At 40.5% G+C, this 15105-nt stretch overlaps 1 protein-coding gene across 9 annotated transcripts in view; it reads left to right on the top strand.

Moving 5' to 3' along the window:
* POT1 (protection of telomeres 1) overlaps positions 1–15105 on the top strand; it is a 170360-nt gene that overhangs the window by 51416 nt on the left and 103839 nt on the right. For 8 of the 9 annotated variants that reach the window (XM_050936142.1, XM_050936141.1, XM_050936149.1 and 5 more), the window contains 2 exons: positions 224–271; positions 4133–4247. In XM_050936142.1, coding sequence (XP_050792099.1) covers positions 224–271; positions 4133–4247 — 163 coding nt within the window. The remainder of the gene's footprint in view (positions 1–223; positions 272–4132; positions 4248–15105) is intronic. The other variant, XM_050936150.1, reaches the window with a different exon arrangement.

Here is a 15105-nt window from a genome sequence, read left to right on the forward strand (position 1 = left end):
TGTAAGGCTTTTGTAGTTTCATACATTATGGAGAAAAGGAGGAAAAAAGGCATTGTGTTGGCTTATCTTTTATCGCCTGAAGTCAGACTTGACTTTTGTTGGAGAATAAAGAATTTTAAAAATACTTGCTTAAGCAGTTTGAAATTGTATTTGTTAATCCCATTGTATTGTACTGTTTTCAGATTTGTAATCCATAAATCTGATGACTTTTTCTTCTCCTCAGATTTATGCTAAGCCAAGTATAGTCACTGCTTCAGAAACAGCATCCATGGTGAGTTTATATTCTAGTAGTTTTTTTAAGTTGCATATGTAATTTAAAAGGTTCACTGAAAGTGAATGAGTAGACAATTTTTCTATCTCCTTTACTGGAACATAATTTTTAAGTGGCCATTTCTTTGGCTTTGCATTTTGCAAATAACATGCATGGAAAATACCCTAACATTTTGTAAATAGTTCTTCATGCTTCTCCAGTGCGTTTCTTGCCAAAATCTTTAAAAGTTCAACTAGCGGAAACTTCTGCACTCTAGAAAAGGTTGATTTAGTTGAGGTTCACACAGGTTCAGGAGTCCACTCATACACAAAACATTGCAGGAATGGGACCAAAGTAGGTATCACAGCACCCTTGTGAAGTAGGAACATGGATCACTTTGCTCACCTCTGAAATACAAAAGGACTTCTGGGTTGGAACACAGCTTTTTAACAGGGCAGAAAATGGAAAGCAGAAACTCAAATAGGGGAACCCAAACTATTCCAGTTGTAGAATTTTTGTTTCTTTTGGGTTGGCACTTATTTGAGTTAGCTTAATATTGGAAGCTTTTATTTCTCTGGTGAAGGATATCTCTCCCTCTCTTGAATGCTTAGCCAGACAGTTGGCCGTAATAATTGTTCGCCATTTGGTCTGTTCCTGTGCAACCGCAGAGGCTTGACGGCCTGAGAGTCCAACATCAGAAAAGACTTGATGAACCCATTTAATAAGAGGTCTGCCTCTGGGTCACCTCCACCCCTCGGTTGGTAGAATTTTATCCCAGACAAGTCACCTAGAGAATGGCGTTCGCTGGAACGTCTTGTGGCATCCCTACGACATGTCCGAAAAATGTAAGGTGCTGCCTGTGAACAGTGGCCTCAGTAATCTGTAGACCCAAGCAACCATAAACATTTACATTACAGATTAAGTCATTCCACTTTATGCTCAATATATGAGATTGATATTTTATGTAGAAAACCTCCAGCTTTGTCCAGTTTGAGCAGCATAATGTCCATGTTTCGTAGCGGTACAACAGTATGGGAAGGATACAGCTTGAATAAATCCTGAACTTGGTTGTCATACTAAAATGATGTTGATTCCATGTCTGTTGTAAATGGCCCATAGCAGATGCTGCAATCCCAATCCAAAGGAGAATTTCCGTGTGAGAATTGGAGGAGCAAATAAGTATAGAATCTAGATAGCAAAAGCTGGAAACTGATTCAACAGTTTCGTTGTTCAGAGAGATTGGAGTCGCAGGTGAACCTGGTCCTAGATTTTGCAGTTTTGTCTTTGACCATGAAACATGGAGACCAGTCTTAGCTGACTCCTCCTCCATATGCTGGAGTGCCTCACAAAACCTGTCAGGGCTTTGTAATAAAAGAACATCAGTGTAGTCAAGGTCTGTAAGTAAGGGATCACCGATCTCGAAGTCCATGGATCTAACAGAATGCTGCATTATGAAATCCATGGCCCAACAAAAGAGTGCAGGGGCCAAAATGCAACCATGTCTAACACCTGATACTGATTTAAAGGTCACTGGTATCCGGTTCCCCAAATGAACATTGGCAGTGGTTCCATTATGCAACTCGTTAATCAAGTCCAGCAGAATGGTAGGGACCTATGCCATTATGGACCTATGCCCTGTAAGGCTGTCCATAATGCAACATGGTCTACTGAATCAAATGCAGCCTTACGTGCAGGGGCTTCCTGAACTCACAATGCATCTCCAACAACAAATAGGGCCAAAATGGCGTCTAACGTGGACCTGTTCCTTCTAAAGCCTGACTGTTGGGGATGATGCTTCCGATGTATCAAAGGCTCCAGGCGTGCCAGCAAAACATGCGCAAACACCTTCCCTGAAACAGAAAGCAAGGTGATCGGCCTATAGCTCTGACATTCACTGCATGGTCCCTTGCCCTTATAGAGTGAGATCACAATGCCATCCTTCCAGGCAGTTGGCAGGGTTCCAGTTCTCCGCACCAGATAAAAGATGGCCAGAAGTGATTCTGCTACAGGATCAATAGCACATTTTAGTAGCTCTGAGGGGATTCCATCAGCACCGGGTGCACGTCCGTTTTTCAGTTTAGAGATGGCATGCTTCACTTCATCCAGTGTTGGTATATCAGTACAAATGTCTGGATCCATGCAGCGTGAGAGAATGTCATCATCCAATTTACCCGGATGGCCTTGGCTGTCGTTCAGGATGCTATTTGTAGTGACTATTTCTTGACCGCTGAGTTTGTGAATGGCACGGAATGCTGGCTTCAAGTTGCCCATGGCTAAGCCAAATTCAGCATCATCCGCCACTTAGTTATAATATGCCTCGTGATCGCAGAGTGCCAGGGTTTTAAATTATTGCTTCAGCTGATTATGAATGTGTTTATCACTAAACTGGCGGGCTGCGGCCTTCAGTTTAATTATTTGGAAGGCCTCCTCTGATAGCCATGGTTGGTGTGCTGGATGCTGATAGCCAACTGTCTGCTGGGCAGATTGGTTGAGGGTAGAAGTCAACAGGGACCCAGCAATATCCACATCATCTAGCAGATTAGCTGGAGCAGAGTATCTATTTCTGATGTCAATACAAAACCTGTTGGCTAAACCTGGCACACACAGTGCGTCAATGTCAAACTTCTTCATCATCAAGAGGGCTTACCTGCTTGTTGGAGCATCAACACCATACAGGCGACAACTAGATGGTGATCTGTGTTTGCCGCACGTTCCGCACCACGATATTGAAGGTGAAAGTGAAGGATCTGTGAGCCTGTATTTGTGCTTTTCACAAGTTAGAGCTATCTCTACTTTCCTTTGATTTTAAAAACAAACAAAACTTGGTTCTTGTTGAATACTGGCCTCTATCTGACGCTGCCTGTTGCAGTGATTGGTTTTTGTTTAAAACATCCATAGACCTACAGAGTGGAAATGTTGTGTGTGAGATATTTTTAAAGAAGGTATATAATTCTTTGAAAGTATCACACAGCATTCTCACTGATCCACCATCTCCCTCCCTCAGTTTGGAGATTCAACTTTTTGAGGTATGAGGTGGGTCTTTCATCTGTGTGTCCATTTTATGTTGTTTTTGTAGGAAAAAATTGTGGAATTTCTTTATCATCTTCAATTAATTTGGAGGAACTGGTTTTTTTGTTCATGAAAGGAGCTGGCAGGCACATTGTGGAACTTTATGTGGGGGGATGCTCAGTAGGACAGAGCCCTTGAGCTAGCCTTCAAGAACCTCAGAGGTTCAAAAATCTTAAGAGCAGAGAAATTTCCCTGGATGACTGTTGCAGGAGATGTGAGACTTAAGAGCAGTAATGGTACGTGGTGATCTCTGCAAAGAAGAATTAAAAAAATATTTTATCAGATTATTACTGCGTCTATAAAATGTCCTCAGATGAAGTTAAAATCGATTAAAAAGATATTTTCATGTGTGCTTTGTCATGCTTATACTGTTTGCATTCACATAGAGACAGACACATTCAAATAAGTTGAATTGACTAGTTTACATTTATAACAAGGAAAACACAATCACAGAAAGAAAAGGAGAGTGAAAATCAAATGCCTCCTCATGTTTGCTTGCTGCCTGTGGGTAGTGGACATATTTATTTTGAGCTCCTAAAATGAAGAAGGTAGACTCCTGCTCTAATACCTGTGTGAAAGTAGAATGAACTATTTTGTAAAAATAAGAATGGATTAAAGAAATGCTGTATGTACCTTTATGCTGTATGTAACTTTGACACTTAAGGGAACTAGACTAGATAGTGCTTATTTTTTTAAAAAATGGCAAGAAAAGGACAATATTTGGTGTGGGAGGGTTAAAAGAAATAATTTTGGATTGATTTTTTTGAAGCAATGTTTTCATATCTATCCGCTTTTTTTATTGTCTCTTTCCAGCCTGTTGCACCAAAATACACATATACTCCTCTGAATCATCTTAAAGGCGGAACTATAGTCAACTTGTATGGTGCTGTGAAATTCTTCAAGCCCCCATATATAAGCAAAGGAACAGGTATGTAGTGTATCAGACAGAAAATGTAAAATCTCTTAATATATCTCAGGCTGTCTGGAGTGATTCATGTCCATGAGTGCCAACCTTGGGGCAGACTGTCAAAAAAGCAGGGCAGCTGGTTGTATGCTTTATAATTAGATTTCACCAACCCAGTAACAAATGTGAACTCCTGAAGCACTCTCATAGTCTTTTCCCGTGGGCGTTCTAGTCTTATCTTGCCAGTTAGTGATAGTTTGTTTCCATACATCAAAGATCACAAAATATTCGGTTGTTTTCAGTCCTAAGAGACCAGTCATTTACCACAGGTTAATTTGTGCCTCAGATCTCACATCAGACAACATGTAGCCAATCCTGTGGTAAACTAAGGATTTATTTAGAAAAAGAAAAAGAAATGAGAGCGCTATTTACAGGTTAAAGGATGCGAATATATATGCACAAATGAGTTACAATGTATGGTTTTAAAGGGTGACAGAGTTGTAGTCATCTGTTAGCACTAAATGTCTTTTAGGCTGCGTTGATGGCAGACCAGGTCAGTCCAGGGCCACAGGCCAATTTACTTTCTATTTGGATAGATCAAAGTAATTGTTGAATGCAAAAGAGTGTATAGAGTGTTTCAACTTCATGGAAACTAATGGGCCGCTATTTGTTTTGTTCTCACTTATCTGTTCCTGTACAATACAATAGCAAACATTTACATTGTGTGTACACCTGTGAGTAAATAACCCATCAAACTCCAATGAAGCCTTGTGGAATGCAAATGAAGAAGAGTGCAAGCTTCAAAGCAAATGGTCATTGTGTGTAATGATCGGAGGTCAGAGATTCAAAATGCATTCCTGTCTCTTACATCAAAGGAAAAGCCATGTGAGTAAAGACACTCCCAGCTTCCTTTCTGTGTAAATGAGCTATAAATATGGATTCAAGAAAGGATGGTGAACTCTTACAGAGAAGTATGCCAGATGCAAAGTTGGGATCCCCAGAGACAGACTGGATACCCTGAAAAGACTTTTGAGAGACTGACAGTTTATTATATCACTGCCACCATTTGGAGTTACAAATTGTGATTTATCTGTACATATATTTTACCTGCTTTAATATCTCAATAACTCTCTCTTTTTTTTTTTTTTTTTTTTTTTTTTTTTTTTTTTTTTTTTTTTTTTTTTTAGCTAAATAAGTATTTAGTTAGTTTCCTATAGAATTGACTGCCATCATTGTCTGTGGGGTAAGATCCGGAGTACCAATTGATCTGTGATCAGAAACTGATCTTTTGGGATGGGGAGAAACCTGATGTGATTTTTTTTTTTTTAATAAACTTTGTGATAAAAGTTCAGTTTGTCTGACTTGCAAGATAGACTAAGAGAGGCTAAGGGGACTGTCTGTGACTCCATGATAAGACTGATATAATGATCCAGGAGTTCACATTTTGTTGTTTTCTTGGTGAAATCTAACTACAGAACATACCACCAGTTTGGGGTGTATGCCCTTGTTTTCTGACCGTCTGCCCTGAGATAGACTCTTACAGTGATGTGCCACTCCAGACAGCATAAGGGCCAACCTAGGCTGACCCTTAGGAACTCTGCTTCTGTTTCGCAGCTCCAGCCCTGTGAGAGTCAAAACAGCAAAAGAGATGAAAATATGTCTTGTTCAATATCTTTATTTCCTTTTTCCAGAATTCAGGCTTGATGGGACAAGTCTTTTTGCATGTAGCCTCTTCATGGGTGTGAAGGGGCAATTACCAAAGTCTTGTTGTGATGTCCTACAATGGCCCATTTAGTTTTGATAGCCTTCTTAATTAGCAGGAGATGATTCCTTCTGAAAAGTTGACAGTTTCAGGGGAAAAATTGCTTAGTTATAAAGCAAAAACTTAAATTTACCTTACAGCATGTGATAAAGATAAAATAAGTGAAATTAATGCAGGGAAAAATTGTATAAGCATTTCATAAAGTCTAAACAGTGTTGTTAGTTCAACACCCATCTTCAGCATATTAACACGCAGGTGAAACAGATTGGTCTCCTATGATGAATTTGTCAGTGATTGGCTGAGGCCAAAAGCTTTGGCAAGAGCTGGTGCCTGTTTAGCCAGTATCACAATAAACAAGTGGGGTTTTTTTTAGGCCTTTCACATTTACGGCATTACAAAAAACCAAAAAGCCATTTTCAATGTACTGATATTTTCATACCTGTAGCTATAAAGGGTAAAACTAAGAAGAATAACAGAATGACATCTGAACTTTATTCCTCAAAATAGAGCTTTTAAACTTTTCCTATTTTGCACAGTGTATGTGATTCCATTTAGACAAACTGGTGGAAAAAGTAAGTAGAAAATGGATCTCTTTTATGGTAACAGTCCATACAAATTAGGGAAGAAGACTTGAAGCACAGAAGCCCAGCACTTATCCTTGGAGGGAATAGATTGTTCCGCTACTGTGTATAATAATTCTTTGTTGATATTTTAACAATGAGTGCAATTTACACTGTGCTGTAAGTGTGACACTGTTGTGTTGCTTACACAAAGCAGTAGTTCAGAGCATAAAATATTCATTTTACTCATAATGGGAACACTTCTTGTTTGTAGTGTCATGCCCAGAGGCTGTGCTCAAGTTTGAGGCCCCCTTATGATAGGTGCTCCATAAACATAGAGGTGCCTGCTCCATTTATTCAGAGTGAATCAACAGCCTATGCTAGTTGTTCAAAGGCTTCAGTATGTTTTAAGGATTTTTTCCTAACAATGTTACCACTGAAAGGGAAGGTAAATTGTCTGTTGTAAAAGCTCTTAAAGTTAGAAGCCTGATTTATGCAATTTTAGTATCAATATAATTGTCAGTTTAGGAGTGGGTTTTTTGGGGGGGGGTAACTAAAATATTTCCATATGTTCAACCCCTAGTGTGAACACAGTTATGTCAATAAAAAGATTCTTATTAGGGTTGCCAACTTTCCAATTGCACAAAATGGAACACCGTAGCCTTCCCCTTCCCCGAGGCCCCACTCCCTACATTCTCCCTCCCTTGGTGGCTCGTCTCCCCCATCCTCATTCACTTTCACTGGGACAAAGGGTTGGAGTGCAGGAGCAGGTAAGGGCTCTAAATGGTGGGGGTGGACTCTAGAGGGGGGTCAGAAATGAGGAGTTCAGGGTGCAGGAGGGGGCTACAGGCTGGGGCAGGGAGTTGGGGTGTGGGAGGGATGAGGGCTCTAGGCTGGAGTGCTGGCTCTGAAGTGTGGCCGGGGATGAGGGGCTTGGGGTACAGGAAGGGGCTTCAGGCTGGGGGGTGGGGCCCAGGGATTCGGAATGTGGGAGAGGGCTGTGGGTTGAGGCAGGGGGTTGGGATATGGGAGGGGTGAGGGCTCTGGCCTGGGGGTACTGGCTCTGGGGTGGGGCTGGAGATGAGGGGGTGAGGGATCTGGGGTGGGGCCGGAGATGAGGGGCTCAGGGTGTGGGAGGAGACTCTGGGCTGGAGTGCAGGCAGGATGAGGACTCTGGGCTAGGGGTCCAGGTGGGAACTATGGGTTTGGGGGGGCTCAGAGCCAGGGGTTACAGTACAGGAGGGGTATGGATTCTGAGCTAGGGGTATGGGCTCTGGGGTGGGGCCGAGGTTGAAGGGTTTGGAGTGCAGGAGGGGGCTCGACTTTGGAGGGGTTCATGGCTGGGAGTTGGGACTTGGGTTTGGGGTGTGGGCTTACATCGGGTGGCTCCTAGTCAGCGGCACAGAGGGGCTAAGGCAGGCTGCCTGTCTATCCTGGGGCACCGTGCTGTGCCCCGGAAGCGGTCAGCAGGTTTGTCTCCTGCGGGGTGGGAGGGGACGGGCGAGGAGGCAGGAGGCTCCGCGGAGCGTGCAGCTCTCACTCGCAGGCACTACCCCTGGCCAATGGGAGTGTGGAGCCGGTGCTTGGGCAGCATGCGGGCCCCATGCCCCTCTCACATAGGAGCCAGATCTCCTGGCTGCTTCTGGGACGCAGTGTGGTGCCACAGGACAGGTAGGGACTAATCTCCCTTAGCTCTGCTGCGCTGCCGGCGGGACTTTTAATGGCCTGGTCAGCACTGCTGATCAGAGCGGCCAGGGTCCCTTTCGACCGGGTGTTCCAGTCAAAAACCGGACACCTGGTCACCCTATGTCTTATACCAGTTTAGAATATTTCCCTTCTCATATGGGAATAGCTATACTGGTATAAAGCACCTATATATTGTTATAACTGTGTCCATACTCCAAGGGTTGTACTGTTTTAACTCTACATGAATAGGTAAAATATTATACATCTCTTGTGTGCTATTGAGTTATCAAGAAATGTAATAGTATTTCTTGTGGACAACTATGAAACATAATGTGCACCGCTACTCCGCTATAATGCGAACCAGTATAACACGGGTTGGCATATAGCGCGGTAGCAGCGGGGCTCCAGCTGCTGCGGGGAGCTCAGGGCCCTTTAAATCGCTGCTGGAGCCCCTGGGCCTTTATTTAAAATGAGTTAGTCGTGTATTGGTTATTTTATGTTGCTGGTAGAGAGTTCTATGAGAGAGTCAAACAGCACTGGTTATGTTTTCTGAAAATGATCCTTTTTTGACAGTACTGTAGACTAATGCAGGAATAAATGTAGAAGAACAAGCTCCAGCTGTTCAATGTTATGAATATTATTGTGGCTGTTACATTATAAACCATATATTCCTAGGTATACGTAGACAGTAATTGGAAAAAAAATCTTTGCCCAAATCTAATTTATTTAGACTCGAGGTGAATAGGTATTTGTTCCAGCATGTAGAGTTGGAAATATATATATAGACATAGTTCTGTGTGTGTGCACATATATTAACTATTTTATAATATAACACGTAATATACCTTGATTCTTTTACTTTATGCACAGAGATATGTTTATATTACATTTATAATATCTGGTATACCTTGATTTTTATATTATATTATCATTTCAATTTATATTATATATTTATATTGTATGATACTAGAGCTTTTATATTTATGATACTGGTTTTGGCCTAAGAAAATTAAATGATACAAGTTTTCATATAAATGCATAATATTAGGGCCAGAAAACATAATTTGGTTCATCCAATCTGATGTGTCTCTTCATGCCTCTGTTTTTTCAAAAATCCATCATAACCCAAAGGTTCCTAACAGTGAAAGAGTTCCCTCAGCTGATTCTGGGAGTAGCTGGTGCAGCCTTCAGGCAGGTTAATGAATCCAGCTGGGCAGAATGGCCTGATTGGTCAGTCCACCTGCTTGACTAAAGGAGCCAATTGGTTTGCATTTAAGCACAGCAGGAGGTTTTTGGCTGCTCAGCGCTTTCACCTGCAGCTGCAATTGCTCGTGTTGCTGCCTTGTTCCCAGCCTTGCTCCTGTATTATTCCAGTCTGCTGCTGCCCTTTCCACGTCCTGCTCCTTTGACTGTCTTCTGACTCTAGCTCTGACCTTTGGTTTGATTTCTGTTTCCTGATTCTGGCTGTGGCATTTGGCTCTAGCTTCCTACTCCTGTCCTCCAGTTCTAACCACTAAGTCAGAGTGCCACATCCCAGTCTTGTCACCCTCTATGCTGCATAGATTATCTGCTGTATTGGTGTGTGTCACATCCCCATCTAGTCTCTTACTTTATCCAATTGCTCATATGGAGGAAGGGGATAACTGTTTGAAAATCTAGCATATTGCGATCTGTTGAAAAAGTTTGTGATTCTCTGGTTACCTTTTCTAGTCCAGAAGAAGTGTTCTGTGAAGCTCAACAACTTCTCTTCCACCAACAGAAGGTGGTCCAACAAAAGATATTACCTCACCTAGCTTGTCTCTCTATTTCAAAGTAGTCATTCATATAGTGTAAAATTGGAATGTTGGAATCCTCATTTATCAAAGCCCCAGTAGCCACCATTTCCTACTCTCTTCCACAGCACGTGGTGTTAAATGTGAAATAAAAAATGAGATTGATACACTCTTAAAATCAGAAGAGAAAAATAACTCTGTAATTTATGGGCAAAATTCTCTTGTATGGCAGACCTCTGATACTCCCTTTCTACCAAACTCCCACTTAAGTCAGTGAAAGGCCTAGTTGTAAAAGGAGAGCAGAATGTCAGAGATGAGGTCCACCGCATGAATCAGAGAGTAGAATTTTGACCCAAGATATGTAAAGGGATAAATTATTTCAATATTGATTCACGCTATCTGTGTTGTGGTCTTTCTGTCACTGAAGCAAACTTGTCAAATTCTTATGCTGCATGGTGCCTTTGCTGGATCTGTTCAAATGTTATCTATTTAAAAAAAGGATTTGAAAAATTGAATTCACTGTAACATTTTAAGCCCTTAATTTTAATCAGAAAGATTTTTAAAAAAAAAAATATGGATATAGAACTGCAAAGATTACATTTTTCAGTCCTGCTTCAGGATATTGCTTGGGGTGTTATTGTGAAAGTAATTTCCTCTAGAAATATGTTAGGTTTCAAATTTAACTTCTTGAAAGGCAGAAATCCTTTTATTTCTCTTTCCTCGGTTCTTGTAACTTATGTTGACTGACAACCAAAAGGGCAAGTAGGCAATGAATCAGTTGTAGAAAGATGTAAATCCTCAGATCTAAATATTGCTAATAAAATCATAAGATTTTTTATTATTACCTGATAAGATTTCTGAAGATATCACAACCACCTCTCCTAAGTGGTGGTGGAAACTTAAACCCCAATACTGTCATACACTAGAACCATAGGGTTAGAAGGGACCATAAGGTTCATCAAGAGAAGCTTCTTTTGAGTTCAGTATGACTCCACATGGGTACAAGAGGCTGTCCTTGTAGATTCAGTTGTAGGTTTGGGGCTTTAATGTTTATTTCCATTATGTGCCCTTTTCCATTAAACGAGACTAACTTACTGCTCACTGGGTGTACCATTACCCGCAAATAGAGCCACAGTGTGCTGAATTTTTGTCATATCAGTTGTTAGCCATTCTTGACAATCTGAAATTTTCTGGTTATAAAAATAGTCTATTTATAAACAGTCTGATTTGTCTGGGTTGTATTTTTGCTACACCTCTTTTAGTCATGTATATCTTAAATATGTTTACCTAGATTGTCTCAAAATTTATTTTTTCAGATAAAATGTAATTCCCCAAAAAACTTTTTTTGCTGTAGCTGTTATGATTGTGACATGAATAAGGTTAAGAACATGGTGATGACATCTGTTTTTTTTTTATTGTGAGTCTCGCAATAGTTAGAATTTTCTTTGTCCCATCTTTTGGAGTCAAATGATTACTTAACCATCTCAATTTTTTTTAATGAAAATTAAGCTTCTAGGCCTTATGATTGTGGAGAAAAGCGGAAAACATGGAGAATGCCCTCTAAAGCTTAGAAATCAGAAGGCAAATAAAAAGAACTTCATACTTTGATTTTAAGTCAATCTCATGACTTTGGGAGCCTGACTTGTGCCTTTGAAATCCAGGGGATTGGCAATGTTGAGAACAATACAAAATATGAAGTCTCCTAAGCAGACTGTAGGAGAAGTAAACCTGGTGGGAATCTACCTCTGTCCTCATCCCCTCCCCTGACCTTGTGCAGCTGGGGAGGGGCGGAACATACTGGGATTTTCATTAGGGTATTATTTAAGAATCCAGTTCCCGTTTTCCCATTCCCACCCATGTCTGTCTTTCATATCAGCCTGTGGTGAATAGATGTCTAGTAAACTTTTCAAGCCTTGAGAATGTAGCACAATATGCCCTCCTTCTTACTATGACAATTTCCTGCAATATCCTGGACAAAGATTATTGAATTAAGTTTGATATCTTTAGAGTCCATTGTATTAAATGACTAGTTTATATATCTGTGTGGGCCAGGAATTGTATTTATTTCCATGAAGAGGGGTAGTGACAATTCCTCTAGGAAGTGAGAGCAGTGGGCATTTTTTAGGCAAATTCACTCAGATTGTAACACCTCCAGAGAAGTATCACCACCTGCAGAGGCTTGCATATACTGTTTATACTGGATTCTCTAGGGACCAGAAGACAAAGAAAGGACTTTTGGTTAAATACCGAGTTTAAACTGACTTGGTGCCTTGTTTCTGATCCAGCAAATGGACAAGACATCTAGTCCAAGGTGTTGGGGAAAATCCTTAGGGAATGATTTTGGAAGGTCTTTGGTCCACTAAGGTCTCATAAAACTTGGGTGTTTATTCTGGGCAAAAGCTGTTATGAACATATGATCACAGAAAATACCCTGGGTGGGGTTTTAAGGATTGTTCATGTGCCAAAGCCCTTGTTGGAGTTAGGGTGATCTCTGGTCATCTTATTAAGCATGCATGTCAGTTCTTTCGTTATTTAATATGTTTTCTCTGTAATGCTTTCACTTTAATAATAAATGTGTTTGCTTAGAAAAGGCTGTGTGGTAAATTATAACTGTGGGTAATTACATTGCTTACAGTCTCTGAAGAGAAGGCTAAATAGGCCTATTTAGGCAGTTCGTCTTTTGCTGGGGGTATCAAAGTGCAGGAAAGGAGCTGTGCAGCCAGGAAATATCCTGGTCAGGAGGGAGAAAGATGCAGGTCTCCACCTAAGAAAGTGATGGCTGAGGAACTGGAAACCTAGAGTGGGTGCCCTTGTTAGGTCATGGGGGAAGGAAGGGGGGGCAATACAGTGCAGTTGCCCTGAACTGTGACACTTAACATTGTAATCTGTTTAGTAAGAGAAGCAACCATAGTTAGGAATAGTTCCGGTTGATTTAGTGGCCCAGGATGGCATTGAGACAAGAAGATGGAAATTATTTATCCATTGCCTGAGCAGATTGAATCTTACAATTTTACTAGTCCATTACAAAATTTTGATTGTAATTAAAGGAATAAATCTCTAGCTTTACCATTGTTCTCCTTTGTGTAAGCAGAAAAATGTTAGACATTTACAACAAAAAGGCAGTTGGCAAGCATCATGAGAAGGAAAGATTTGTTGTTTGTCCAGCTGCATTAACTAAGACTTTTGGACACTATAGGTTAATGTCTTATTCATTGACTTACACTGGATTGATGGAATTTCTTTGGCCAACCTTAAAATCCTAATATATTTAATTCTTCCCAGCTGTGTAATTAGAATAATGTTAGACACACAGATTGTCAAGGAACAACAATTAATCTATTCATGGGTCTCCAAACAACACCTACAGGCCATATCTCTTCAACTCAACTCTGTAGCAAATACACCATTTGTTTTAAAATAGTTTGGTATATTTACTGATGGTTTCATTTTGTTTAAAAGTGCTTGCCTAGACGTCATTAATAAATCCTTAAACATTTTTCAGCAAGATATTTGATCAACATTCTACGGAAGAGAAGAAGAAAAACAATCTTTAGATCTTATTCAGCTTAGTGTGGCCTGGACTCCAGCTTGAAACCACAGTTAAGCTCAATTAGTGATTCCCATTTTAATTGTAATCCATCAAACTGACATATTTGTGATATGATATACTATAATATTGTATGACAGTGATGTAAATATATAGTATGCTAATCATACATAGATGCACTTTTAAATATAATGTACTTGTTTTACTGCAATTTTAATGTTTATTTTTTTTCAAAAATTTCATTATAATTTAATTCAAAGCAAATTACTGCTATTAGCTGTTTTGTGGTCGCCACATATATGCGTGTTCAGATTAGACCTGAGTGAAAGTTTTTAGACCAATAGTTTATTCACTGAAAAATGAAGTTTTGGTTGACCCAAAACTATTCACAAATTTAACACACATTTGCTAAATAGTTTTCGGCAGGGGGAGGGAAAAAATGGTTAAATTGCCAAAAAGACTGGGTTGAGTAAGAGGAGGAGGTATGATAGTGCCACCTGTTTTATAACATTTTGCCCAATGGGTTTGGCTCTCCCCTGGGATGTGGATTCCCATCTGGAACAGGGATTTGAATCCAGAATCTCCCCTATCCTGGTGAGTATCCTAACTACCAGGCTATAGGCTATTCTGAGGCAGGTCTCTCTCAAGCTGTCCTGCTGAAGCTGTTCCACTTTATATAAGTAACTGAATATTCAATGAAACATGGACTTGGTCTCGAGTCTCCCCACTGGCACGTGGATGACCTGTCTGTAGAATAATTCTCTCTCCCCACCTGTCCAATGGCTATTCAACTATTGTATACAAAGTGAAACAGCTTCAACAGGAAATGCACTCATTCTAGAGACCCCTGGGTCTCCGATATCCTAGGTGAATGTCCTGATCACTAAACTAAAAGTTATAAATTAGACCAAATTCTAGCTTTTGATCCTGATAGTCAAATGCTCCCTGGTCCTGGTTTATCCTGCCTGAGGATTTACCGCCTCCTATTTGGTTCTCTCGGGGTATTTGGGTGGTTAGTTCCATGATGCGATCTATTTCTCTGATGGAGTGTCCTTGTTTGGTGAAAACAACGAGGAGTCCTTATGGCACCTTAGAGACTAACAAATTTATTTGGGCATAAGCTTTCATGGGCTAAAACCCACTTCATCAGATGCATGGAGTGAAAAATACAGTAAGCAGTATATATACAGCAACATGAAAAGATGGGAGTTGCCTTACCAAGTAGGGAGTTAGTGCTAATGAGGCCAATTCAATTAAGGTGGAAGTTGCCTATTCTCAACAGTTGATTACTTTTGTAGTGCTAACAAGGCCAATGAAATCAAGGTGGACATCACCCGTTTCCAACAGTTGACAAGAAGGTGTGAGTATCAACACAGGGAAAATTACTTAGCACTACAAAAGTAATCAGCTGTTGAGAATAGGCCACGTCCATCTCTGTTATTCAGTGTAGATTGCCAGGTAAATTGGAAGCTCCTACTGCTTTCCTTGTTCAGTAGCATAGTTTTTTGGACAGACCATGGTGTGTTAGTATCTGGCCTAACATTTTGTAAACTGCT

The sequence above is a fragment of the Gopherus flavomarginatus genome, chromosome 1 (genome assembly GCF_025201925.1).
Source record: "Gopherus flavomarginatus isolate rGopFla2 chromosome 1, rGopFla2.mat.asm, whole genome shotgun sequence".
Lineage (NCBI taxonomy): Eukaryota > Metazoa > Chordata > Testudines > Testudinidae > Gopherus > Gopherus flavomarginatus.